The 12,854-nt window shown below is 40.2% G+C and overlaps 1 protein-coding gene across 1 annotated transcript in view; it reads right to left on the bottom strand.

Annotated features, from left to right (window-relative positions):
• The window catches only part of LOC138353108 (uncharacterized), a 215,854-nt gene that overhangs the window by 24,360 nt on the left and 178,640 nt on the right, over positions 1–12,854 (bottom strand). Inside the window, exons 4-5 of the mRNA XM_069305835.1 lie at positions 8,511–8,619; positions 6,689–6,973 (exon numbers count right to left, since the gene is read on the bottom strand). Coding sequence (XP_069161936.1) covers positions 6,689–6,973; positions 8,511–8,619 — 394 coding nt within the window. The remainder of the gene's footprint in view (positions 1–6,688; positions 6,974–8,510; positions 8,620–12,854) is intronic.

Genomic DNA, 12,854 nt, shown 5'->3' with positions numbered 1-12,854 from the left:
AACTACAGGGTCAATGTTAACTCTCTCTCTCTCTCTCTCTCTCTCTCTCTCTTTTCTCTCTCTCTCTCTCTTCTCTCTCTCTCTCTCTCTCTCTCTCTCTCTCTCTCTCTCTCTCTCTCTCTCTCTCTCTCTCTCTCTCTCTCTCTCTCTCTCTCTCTCTCTCTTCTCTTTTCTTAATTTAAAAGTTTAACCTTGTATGTTACACAGGAGAGTCCATGGCCAACATCAATCTTTGGAAACACACTGTTACCGGCCGATCAACACCTATCTCAACGCGTCCATGCTGGTGAAGGCGAGGATTTTCGGGACAGTGAAGGAATGTTTGAGAGGTGTGTGTTTGATGATGGTGATAGTTGCTGCGGAGGTGGTGGTGATGATGACGTTGGTGGTGATGAGAGTGATGGTGAGGGGAGAGGGTAGAAATAGCCCAAGCTAATCCTACCTTTTGGGGGATCCATTTTATTATCTTACATTTACCGGAACTTGGTGGAGATGACGGAGGCAATGGTGACAGTTTTGGTGGTGGTGATGGTGGTGGTGATGGTGGTGGTGATGATGATGGTGGTGGTGGTGGTGGTGGTGGTGGTGATTTGGGTGGTGCTTATTTAAAAGTTTACCTAGCAGTGACGCCTGGGAAGTTGGGTCTGTTTCGTTTGAATTTCAATTTCCTCTCTATCCAGTTCTTTTTTCAAAATTTAGGGTTAATATTGATGATGAAGGAGACTTCCTAGACTTTGTATATATAAAACTTTCATAATAATGGCATTTTCGTGAACTATTATCACACACGACTTGAAAATGGACTAGGATGGACTGAAATGTAATTGTTTCGCCATTTTCTGACGTGTGGTTTATTCATCACGTTTCATCAGCATTTCCAGCGATTCTCTCTATAATATCTATCTTCAACAGTATCTCAATTGCCTATTCTCTTTAGTATCCTAAATGTCGTGATCATATCCCTTATGTCTTCACGCCAACGATGTCTGAGATACAGTTCTCCTAACTCGCAGGTTAGCCATCTTCGTTCTATGTATTTTATATGTATTTTGTAAATACATATAACCTATGTATTTTATATGTATTTTGTAAATACATATAACCTATGTATTTTATATGTATTTTGGTTTTGGGTTTCACGAGAGGGGGGGGGGAGGGGTAGGGGGTTCCAAGAGGATAGTGAATATTGTAGCATTAGTCTTATATTATCAATAAAGATTTTCTGGAAAGGGTCTTTATTTAGGTAATTAAAGACCACTTTAAATAATCGATTTATGTTAAATTACTGAAGTGGGATTGTGTTCGTGTTCGAAACCTACCTCTCTCTCTCTCTCTCTCTCTCTCTCTCTCTCTCTCTCTCTCTCTCTCTCTCTCTCTCTCTCTCTCTCTCTCTCTCTCTCTCTCTCTCTCTCTCTCTCTCTCTCTCTCTCTCTCTCTCTCTCTCTCTCTCTCTCTCGCTTCCCCTCCCCGGCATCGAAGTGGATTAAGTTACCAAAACACATTACCTTAGGCAGTTTTAATGGTGATAGCGATCGTGAATGTCAGTTGCAATAAGACTCAACAGGGTTCGTTCATTGGAGACTTGTTACCGATAGTTTGTGTTGCATCATTGTATTGTTCACCAGTGAGAGTGTTGCTACTGGGGGGGAGGGCAGCTGTCGTTTTGTTGGTGGTGACTGGCTTTCTGTTGCAGTAGTTGTGATGGGGAGTAGTTGTGTTGCGTAGTTGTTCTGTTGCTATGTTGGTATTGATTTGGTGTTGAGCTCATGTGTTGTGTGGATATTTTGTTGTGCTGTATTGATGTTGTGTTGCGTTGATGTAGTGTGGAGTGGGCCATGGATTTTTTGGTTGTGTGCAACAGCAACTGCATTAATATGTGTGTGTGATCGTGTGTGTGTGTTGCAATGCTTGTATTTTATGATGTTTTTGTGCGTTTATGCGTTGTAGTGTGTTGGATGTATGCGTTGTAGTGTGTTGCATTTTTGCAGTTGTAGTGTGTTTCGTTGATGTGTAGAAGTGTGTTGTGTTTCGTTGATGTGTAGAAGTGTGTTGTGTTTCGTTGATGTCTAGGGATGTTGTGTTGCGCTGACGTGTTGTGGGATGATGTGTTGTGGTGCGAGTGCGTTGCGTTAATGTTTGAAGAGGAGTTCTTGTGTTGCATTGATGTCTTGGGGACGTTGTGTTTAACTGATGTGTTTTCAGACATTTCGTTGACGTCTTATGGGTATTGAATTGTGTTGACCTGCCGTTGTGTATTGTGTTCCGGTGGCGCGTTGCAGTGATTCGTTTATGTCTTGCATAATTCTCCCTCGAATTGTGTTGTGTTTTTATGACAATTTACACGTGAAACAAAAGAGTCAAATCAGCAAGATTCAACGGTATAATCAAACCAATATGAGTTCTATTCAGTGTTCGTGTTGGTATTTGTATAATCCTCAAATCACAAGAGAAACTGGAACGAAAGGCAGTACGAAGAATGCAATAAGGAAAACCTAAGATCAAGTTGTAATTTGTTTCAGTCTTGGGCATGTTCCAAGGCTAAAATAAGATAATGGGGCATGTTCCAAGGCTAAAATAAGATAATGGGGAATGTTCCAAGGCTAAAATAAGATAATGGGGAATGTTCCAAGGCTAAAATAAGATAATGGGGAATGTTCCAAGGCTAAAATAAGATAATGGGGAATGTTCCAAGGCTAAAATAAGATAATGGGGAATGTTCCAAGGCTAAAATAAGATAATGGGGAATGTTCCAAGGCTAAAATAAGATAATGGGGAATGTTCCAAGGCTAAAATAAGATAATGGGGACACAGTTCCGGTAAATTATTAGGGCAGAACATGCAGAGTCGACTCGCTCTGATATGCACCTTGGTCTATTAACAATTAAATATGAATTTATTTCACGTTCAGGTTTAATATTTTAAGATCAAACCAAGAAAATACAATAGACTCCATGGCTCTATGATTCAGCTGTTGAGGGATACAATGCGTAACTCTATGGTTCAGTTTTTAGTGCGTAACTCTGTGATTCAGTTCCTCCTTGATGAATTTTTTTTTCGTAATATCTTCTGTAAATTGTTGGCAAAGAAAAGCCCTTGCTTCTTGCAGAGTTCGATTCCCGATGGACCAAGACGCTAGAATCGTTCCTTGATCTCTATCTTCATATACCAGTTCTTAACCAGTTCTCATATCCCCTCCATGTACTGTACTGGCATATTAGCTAAGGGCTTTTTCCTGATAATTTTTTAACTTACCTCAATTCAACCCCATCACATCTTGTAGAACACCTCCCACCCACCAGAAACATTATTTTGTTCAATACCTCTTTTTAAAAAAAAAAACATGCTTTTGTATTTTCCGTGGCTTGCCCTCATCCCGGAAATTACCGACCCGTTTCAGGTTTTCATTTTGGCGTCATTCCTTCCTCCTCCGTCCCATTCCAAATCCTTATCCTGACCCCCTTCCCCTCGTCCCATCCCAAATCCTTATCCTGACCCCCTTCCACGTGCTATATAGTCTTAATGGCTTAGCGCTTGCCCACTGACCTATTACTCCTATTTCTACTACCTCAATACTTTTTTCCATATATTATAAATAAAATATTTCTTGATCACACGGAACTTCATGACATCTCCGATTCACAGTATGGTTTTTGTAAGGTGAAATATATCGATCTACTGTTATATCTCGCTCATACCAGTCTAAATTGTCTCGTTATTATGATGAATTATTTTTAAGTGATTTGGTTAATTCCTAAAGCATTTGACAGGTTAATAATTAAACAGATTTACAAGCTGCTTTACTCTGTGATAACTACAATCTACCTTCCGGTCTGAAGGCTCATATCTATTGCTGCAAACACCGTCAGATCTGTCTGTTACGATTTGTATCGGTCGTGATACGAACTCCGTTTCTGATTCTACTTCATTCGTAAGTTTCAATGGTGTTGCCTACTTTCGTCTTTTTATATTGTTCAGCTAATTAAAGATTCTATTATAAAGTCTTTAAAATAAATTTAAAGACTTACTTTATTATAAAGTAACTTTTTATTATAAACTTTTACTGTTTACACAGTTACTGTTACTTTTATTATAAAGTAACAGTAACTGTGGACTTTTCTTTACACTTTAGACATGGCCCTCGTTCCCTGTACCTTAGAGTCCAGTACTCATATGTCAGGTTATCTTGAGGTTATCTTGAGATGATTTCGAGGCTTTAGTGTCTTCGCGGCCCGGTCCTCGACCAGGCCTCCACCCCCAGGAAGCAGCCCGTGACAGCCGACTAACACCCAGGTACCTATTTTACTGCTAGGTAACAGGGGCATATGGTGAAAGAAACTCTGCCCATTGTTTCTCGCCGGCGCCCGGGATCGAACCCGGGACCACAGGATCACAAGTCCAGTGTGCTGTCCGCTCGGCCGACCGGCTCCCAGCTCTTCCTTTCTCTAAATGAAGCACTCTCTATTCAGTCAGTTTCAATTCGATTAAGTTATACTGAAGAAAACTCTCTGTTTCACTTGGATAACGCTACTTTCACCTCATAATGTTCAATGAATGCCATAGAAATCACAATCAAACTTGATTCACTGTGGTAATTCTCATGTTATCGACTACCAGAGGTCTATGTAAGGAGTTGGGATTTCTCCTCAGATTTAAAAGCTTCCTCTCAGCAAACAATTTTTGTTGCAGTACATAGAGGATCTCCTTTTTTTTTATCTGATCCAATCACCTCACACCTAATCATGTGTCACTAGCCTGCACCTGCAAAGATGCAGGTCTGTCTTGCTTCTTCCAATAATTGCATGGATCTTGTTCGCAAGAAATTGCTTCTAACGGCCACCTTCTCAAGCGTGGATTGGTTAGGTAAGGTTAAGTTAGGATTATATTAGGTTAGGTAAAGATTGGTAAAGTCTAGGTTAGGTTAAATTCCAATTGCAGCTTCAGTGTGGTAGAAGTACTACGTGGCTATTACAAATTCTAGAAAAGAATTCTACACCATTCATTTCTTCAATTCATAGTTATATTATGTAGAAAATTAAATTAAAATTTACGAAATTGCCGCAATGGATTGTGAGCTGAACAGGCTTATGGGCTGTGAGAATCATTTCCTGCCCATGTTGCCTTGATGTCGTCTTAACACTTATTTTATGTTGCGTAAGTCTGTCATTAGGTGTGTGTGTGTGTGTGTGTGTGTGTGTGTGTGTGTGTGTGTGTGTGTGTGTGTGTGGTGTGTGTGTGTGTGTGTGTGTGTGTGTGTGTAAATATATATCTTTTTTCATTTTTCTATTGTCTTTTAGAAAATCACATTGTGTTTCAATCCTCGACCCGGCATCAATTCACGTCGGGTAAAATAAACTATCAAGTTCATTTTTACACTGTTAAAATTTCGAGCTTCGATATATATATATATATATATGTCGTACCTAGTAGCCAGAACGCACTTCTCAGCCTACTATGCAAGGCCCGATTTGCCTAATAAGCCAAGTTTTCATTAATTAATGTTTTTTCGATTACCTAACCTACCTAACCTAACCTAACCTAACTTTTTTGGCCACCTAACCTAACCTAACCTATAAAGATAGGTTAGGTTAGGTTAGGTAGGGTTGGTTAGGTTCGGTCATATATCTACGTTAATTTTAACTCCAATAAAATAAAATTGACCTCATACATAATGAAATGGGTAGCTCTATCATTTCATAAGAAAAAAATTAGAGAAAATATATTAATTCAGGAAAACTTGGCTTATTAGGCAAATCGGGCCTTGCATAGTAGGCTGAGAAGTGCGTTCTGGCTACTAGGTACGACATATATATATATATATATATATATATATATATATATATGTCGTACCTAGTAGCCAGAACGCACTTCTCAGCCTACTATGCAAGGCCCGATTTGCCTAATAAGCCAAGTTTTCATGAATTATTTGTTTTCGACTACCTAACCTACCTAACCTAACCTAACCTAACTTTTTCGGCTACCTAACCAAACCTAACCTATGAAGATAGGTTAGGTTAGGTTAGGTAGGGTTGGTTAGGTTCGGTCATATATCTACGTTAATTTTAACTCCAATAAAAAAAAATTGACCTCATACATAATGAAATGGGTAGCTTTATCATTTCATAAGAAAAAAATTAGAAAAAATATATTAATTCAGGCAAACTTGGCTTATTAGGCAAATCGGGCCTTGAATAGTAGGCCAAAAAGTGAGTTCTGGCTACTAGGTACGACATATATATATATATATATATATATATATATATATATATATATATATATATATATATATATATATATGTGGGATGTGGGATGTGGGAAAGAAATGTGGGATGGGGGAAATGTGGTAATATATATATATATATATATATATATATATATATATATATATATATATATATATATATATATATATATATATATATATAGATATATATATATATATATATATATTACCACATTTCCCCCATCCCACATTTCTTTCCCTCTCCTGCACATCACCTTTACTCTTCTGTCTCTTTTTGTCGTTGTCTCTGTGTGTCTGTCGCTGTCCTTGACACTGTCTTGGTCCCTCTGTGTCTCAGCTTCTGTGTCTCCCTACCACTTTGTGTGTCTCTATGTCGATCTTTATGTGTTCTTTGTCCTCACCACCCACCCCAGCGCCCTGACCCTTCACTGAGCCCCCTAGACTCACCGGCCACGACGTGAAGAGTGAGGTTGGCGGGACTGGCCATGTGAGGCTCACAGCGGTAGGACCCCGCGTCGTCCCACTTCACGTCGGCGATGAGGAGAGTGCTGCTGAAGTGATGTTTCTGGACTCGAAGCGGCCGGCGGGGCGCGTAGTTGATCATGCTGTCGTTATGGAACCAGAAGATGAATTCGGGAGCCTGCGTGGCCTGCTGCACGGCGCAGTGCAGGCGTAGGCTGACCCCAGTCTGGACGTGGACCTCCGGTGCTCCCTGCAGCACGGCACGAGCCTCTGTCAATATCGCGGAAGGAAATTTTGGGTGAAACGTTGGGAGTGGGGCTGGCTCTCTCTCTCTCTCTCTCTCTCTCTCTCTCTCTCTCTCTCTCTCTCTCTCTCTCTCTCTCTCTCTCTCTGTCTCTCTCTCTCTGTCTCTCTCTCTCTCTCTCTCTCTCTCTCTCTCTCTCTCTCTCTCTCTCTCTCTCTCTCTCTCTCTCTCTCTCTCTCTCTCTCTCTCTCTCTCTCTCTCTCTCTCTCTCTCTCTCTCTCTCTCTCTCTCTCTCTCTCTCTCTCTCTCTCTCTCTCTCTCTCTCTCTCTTCTCTCTCTCTCTCTCTCTCTCTCTCTCTCTCTCTCTCTCTCTCTCTCTCTCTCTCTCTCTCTCTCTCTCTCTCTCTCTCTCTCTCAGACAAGCACACAACCATGCAAGATTATTCTCCAGGTAAAAAAATATGGAAAGAAAAAAGTTTTCAATTTGACAAATCCTGAATTACGCTCCTTCGTTAGTGTGAGTTCTGGGCAGCCACTTCATCCCCTCCAGAATTTGCAGAATTTATATAGAATTTCCTTCGAAATATGCAAACATCACGACGGAATTAAAGGCATTGTCAATAGCATAGAGTGTCAGCGTGAGAGAACGAAGAGAGTGAGAGACAGAGAGAGAAAGAGAGAGGTAAGAATTTGCTCCTCGTATGTTGGGTGTAAATTTTTTTTGAGTTAGGTCATGTTGAAGAGTTAGTCTGCTTTTAATTTATTTTAAGGTTATTTTTTATTTTAACGTTAATTTTAATTTTAAGGTTATTTTAAGGTTAATTTTTTTTAAGGTTAAGGAAGAAACATAGTAACACTAGCTAATGGGAAGGAAAATTAAAACCAGGTTAAACTAATATATAAATGATTTCTGACACTAGAGTGATCAGATTTTAGGGTGATTCAAGTTTATAGGCTTATTTTTGTTAGTTTAGGTCTAGAATTAAGAATGGTTAAGTAGTTAACTACTGGATCGTGGGTGGAATTAAACACAGCATAAATAATGCGCCTTTTCATTGTATCTGTCTGTCAGTCTATCTGTATTTCTGTCTTAATCTTCCTCTGTTCTTCTTAATTATATCAAAGTTTAAATAAAACACTGATGTTCTTAAATAAAAATGATAAAAAAACAATAAAAAACAGCTCATTTTGAGGACAGGCCCTCTCCTCTCTCTGTTGCAATATATATATATATATATATATATATATATATATATATATATATATATATATATATATATATATATATATATATGTAAGTCTCTTTCTCTCTCTATCGCTCTCTCTCTCTCTCTCTCTCTCTCTCTCTCTCTCTCTCTCTCTCTCTCTCTCTCTCTCTCTCTCTCTCTCTCTCTCTCTCTCTCTCTTTCTCTCTCTATCGCTCTCTCTCTCTCTCTCTCTCTCTCTCTCTCTCTCTCTCTCTCTCTCTCTCTCTCTCTCTCTCTCTCTCTCTCTCTCTCTCTCTCTCTCTCTCTCTCTCTTATTACTAGTACACCATCACCATCCTTCCCCTAGTGGACTCACCTACGACCTTGAGAATAAAGAAGAGGGAAGTGGGCGGGTGAGTGGTCAACTGGCACTCATACATGCCAGCGTCTGAGTGTCTCACGTCCCGCACACTCAGCTCCCACAGCTGTGGACGAGAGAACATTACAAAGGGTGGTTACTCAGCCGCTCTGCAAGAACTTGGACGCGAGGGAAATGTACCTCAACGTAGTTAGAGTAAGTGAAATATTATGGGTCGTATCCGTAGACTTTATTGTTTATATTTTATGGTATTTAGGCAATAATAGACACGTTGGTTTGATTCTGGTGTTTACTAGACGGGTATAATGTTCGTAGCAATCGAATAGTTGGTAAAAAAGGATTTGTTGTCTGTCCATTGTTTTTGTTCCACATTTTAAAGAACTTTTTGTGCTGTTTAAATACGTTTTGTGCACTTATTGGTGTGTACTCACCTAATTGTACTCACCTAATTGTGCTTGCGGGGGTTGAGCTCTGGCTCTTTGGTCCCGCCTCTCAACCGTCAATCAACTGGTGTACAGATTCCTGAGCCTATTGGGCTCTATCATATCTACATTTGAAACTGTGTATGGAGTCAGCCTCCACCACATCACTTCCTAGTGCATTCCATTTACTAACTACTCTGACACTGAAAAAGTTCTTTCTAACGTCTCTGTGGCCCATTTGGGTACTCAGCTTCCACCTGTGTCCCCTTGTTCGCGTCCCACCAGTGTTGAATAGTTCATCCTTGTTTACCCGGTCGATTCCCCTGAGGATTTTGTAGGTTGTGATCATGTCCCCCCTTACTCTTCTGTCTTCCAGTGTCGTAAGGTGCATTTCCCGCAGCCTTTCCTCATAACTCATGCCTCTTAGTTCTGGGACTAGTCTAGTAGCATACCTTTGGACTTTTTCCAGCTTCGTCTTGTGCTTGACGTGCTTGTGTGTGTGTGTGTGTGTGTGTGTGTGTGTGTGTGTGTTCTCAGATATATATGTACACAGAGAAACGTACGCTTTAACATGCACACACATAAACACATACACATGCAATAACGCACACACACACACACACACACACACACACACACACACACACACACACACACACACACACACACACACACACACACAACACACACACACACACACTCAGCAATCCGGAAAGATTTATACTCCTGAATACTCGTAAATAAAGTTTTAATGCAAAATTTTGCATGACGACTGTTCCTTACCACGAGATCCGAAATAATGAGATGTGTTGATGGGGATAACGATGGAACGGACATGAGAGCATAAAGATTGGAGGGAGAGAAAAAGATAATGATGGGAAGGGCAAGAGATGATAATAAAGGAAGGGAGAGTTAGTAATTGAATTGAAGTACAAATGATAAAGAAGGGAAAGGCAGCAGAGGAAAATAAAGAAAGGTAGAGGTAGGAGAGGAAAATGAAGGGAAGGAAAGGCAGGAGAGGAAAATAAAGGGAGGGAAGTGAGAAGGTAATATCATAAATGTTTGCTAGAGGATAACATATGTGGAATGAGAGAAGGGGGAATAGCAATAAAGAGAGGGAAAGATAGCAGAGAAATGTGAATGGTGAAGTATAAGTGAGTGGATGAGAGAATATAATGAACATATCGGAGAGAAGTGAATAATGAAGAGAGATGAAGAGTGAGGAAATAATGAATGAATAAAAGGCAATAAACTAATGAATAGAATGTAAGAGTAATAAGAGTAACATTGTAATTAAAATTGAAAATGTTCATTAATAAAAAAAATGCAATAGGGGAGAGTAGTGAAGAAAGGAAGTAGCGGAAGAGACAATAAGGAGAGAAGAGAAAGACGAACAGAGAGAAGAGAATTTTGAATATCTTAAGACAAGGAAGAGGAAAAGAGTAAAGGGAGGAAACGGAGCAAGAAAGAGGGAGAAGAGAAAAGAAATAAAAAGAGAGCGAAAGGAAAAAAAAGTGTACACGCAAGAAAAAATTGAATTTAAATGACTTATTACATAAAACAAGGAAATCGTATGATTAATCTGTTTTTGTATAGAGGTATATCATATATTATCATTACCTATAACATAGAAGGTCTGTGTTTTTGTCTGTATGGAAGCCAGACTTCCGTACACACACATACACACACACACACTCACACACACACACACACACACACACACACACACACACACACACACACACACACACACACACACACACACACATACAAACACACACATTCAATGAACTTCATTGAAATTCATTCAACGCTCAATGAACTTTGTGAGATTAAAGGTGGTTTTATTGCAGTGTCATAGCTGGTTAAGGTCGGTCCTAGGGAGACCGACCTTTACCGCCTTAAAGGCGGTTTTGGCCATTATGGTCCTCCACCATATTGGAGTAAGTGAAATGTTATGCTCAGATACCGTAGACTTTATTTTAGGGGGGTAATATTAGTGTATTCCGATACTTATAAAACAAATGTTCTAATGACAGGTTTGTATTCTGGGTGGGAATACATGGGTGACAGAGGTGGAAAATTTGGAGGGCATACATGGGTGTAGATAAGGAGAGTGTGGGGGGGGGGGAATATGGAGAGGGGTGAAAAAATGTATACACAGATATGGACAAAGTATTCATGATAGTTACATTGTGATGGGGGCGACGGGGATTGTGTGTGTGAAAGGAGACAGGGAGGGTAGTGGGATGGGACATGGGTACCAAGTCTACTCGCATACCACCGGATACCCATATATAGTTTGATATAAGAAAGAGAACCCAGGCCCTCTGGTATCGAATCAAAAATGGGTGGGACACACTGGGATTCAAGTTTCCCGCCTCATAGAATAGTGGGCCCTCTGCCTTTTTAAATTAAAAAATGTCACTGTGATCCACAAACGTCTGCGAATATAAACTGGATCTTAGAGCGATTCATAACTTCCCACCAGATCCAGAATAACTTGGAACTCCATTCAGAAATTCTGAGAAGACTAACTTCTAACCGGAACCCGAAACGACTCTCAGCTCTTCCAAATTAATATGGACTCGTAACTTCTCACTGCAGTTGGAACGTCTCAGAACTTCTGACAGTGTCTTTACCAGATCTTGAACGACAGAGAGCTAATCTCAAAAACACACACACTAGCTGATACTTCATCCAAGTGATCCAATACTTCGCAAAGGTGATTCGATCGAGAGACAATTCCTAACATTAAATTCAGAATATCAACCAGCTATTCATCGATAATTACAGAGATACAAAACACTTCACAATACAGTTTTCCTCGGCACTAGCGGTGAAAAACGAAGCTATAAGAACAAGTACATTTCGAACTCTGCTGCTCCAAGGTTAAGCCAATCCAAGACCAAGCGCCATAGCTTGTATAAAGTTACCAGACACACACACACACACACACACACACACACACACACACACACACACACACACACACACACACACACACACATACGACTTTCTAGTCAAGGATAAGACCAAACTGGAAAAGGTTCAAAGGTTTGTCACCAGACTAGTACCCGAGCTGAGAGGTATGATCTACGAGGAGAGGCTACGGGAATTAAACCTCACTTCGCTGGAAAACAAAAAAGTTTAAGGGACATGATCGCCACATTCAAGATTCTCAAGGGAATTGATAAGGTAGATAAAGACAGGCTATTTAACACAAGGGTCACACGCACTAGGGGACACAGGTAGAAACTGAGTGCCCAAATGAGCCACAGAGATATTAGAAAGAACTTTTTTAGTGTCAGAGTGGTTGACAAATGGAATGCACTAGGAAGTGATGTGGTGGAGGCTGACCCATACACTGCTTCAAGTGTAGATATGATAGAGCCCAGTAGGCTCAGGAACCTGTACACCTGTTGATTGACGGTTAAGAGGCGGGACCAAAGAGCCAGAGCTCAACCCCCGCAAGCATAATTAGATGAGTACACACACGCACACACACTTGATAATTCACCGAGACCCCAAGTAAAGAAAGAAAGAACCAAATGCAACTGCAAACACAGTGCGAGAGATTACTTGACAATTTATGAACAGAATTAGGGGAGCCCCGAGGACAGGTCAGAAGATTGTGGCAAGAGAAAGAAAATGAAACAGAGAAAAGGAGAAAACCAAAATAGAAAAAATAGATGATAAATTACACAGGTCATCATAAATAAGAGATTAAAACAGGTGTCATTGAAGAAATTAATACATCAAATGGAAACGAGAAGAGAAACAACATAAAATAATTCGTAAAAATGGGGGAGACGCCAAAAAAAGAATTTGAGGGGAAAAATGAGATTAGCTGCAAGGAATAGCACAAACATTTTTGGAAAGAAAGGGAGAGAGTTCTGGGTGCCGTGACGACGCGCCT

This window comes from Procambarus clarkii, chromosome 56 (assembly GCF_040958095.1).
Source record: "Procambarus clarkii isolate CNS0578487 chromosome 56, FALCON_Pclarkii_2.0, whole genome shotgun sequence".
NCBI lineage: Eukaryota > Metazoa > Arthropoda > Malacostraca > Decapoda > Cambaridae > Procambarus > Procambarus clarkii.
This window is presented reverse-complemented; position numbering and strand designations above follow the sequence as displayed.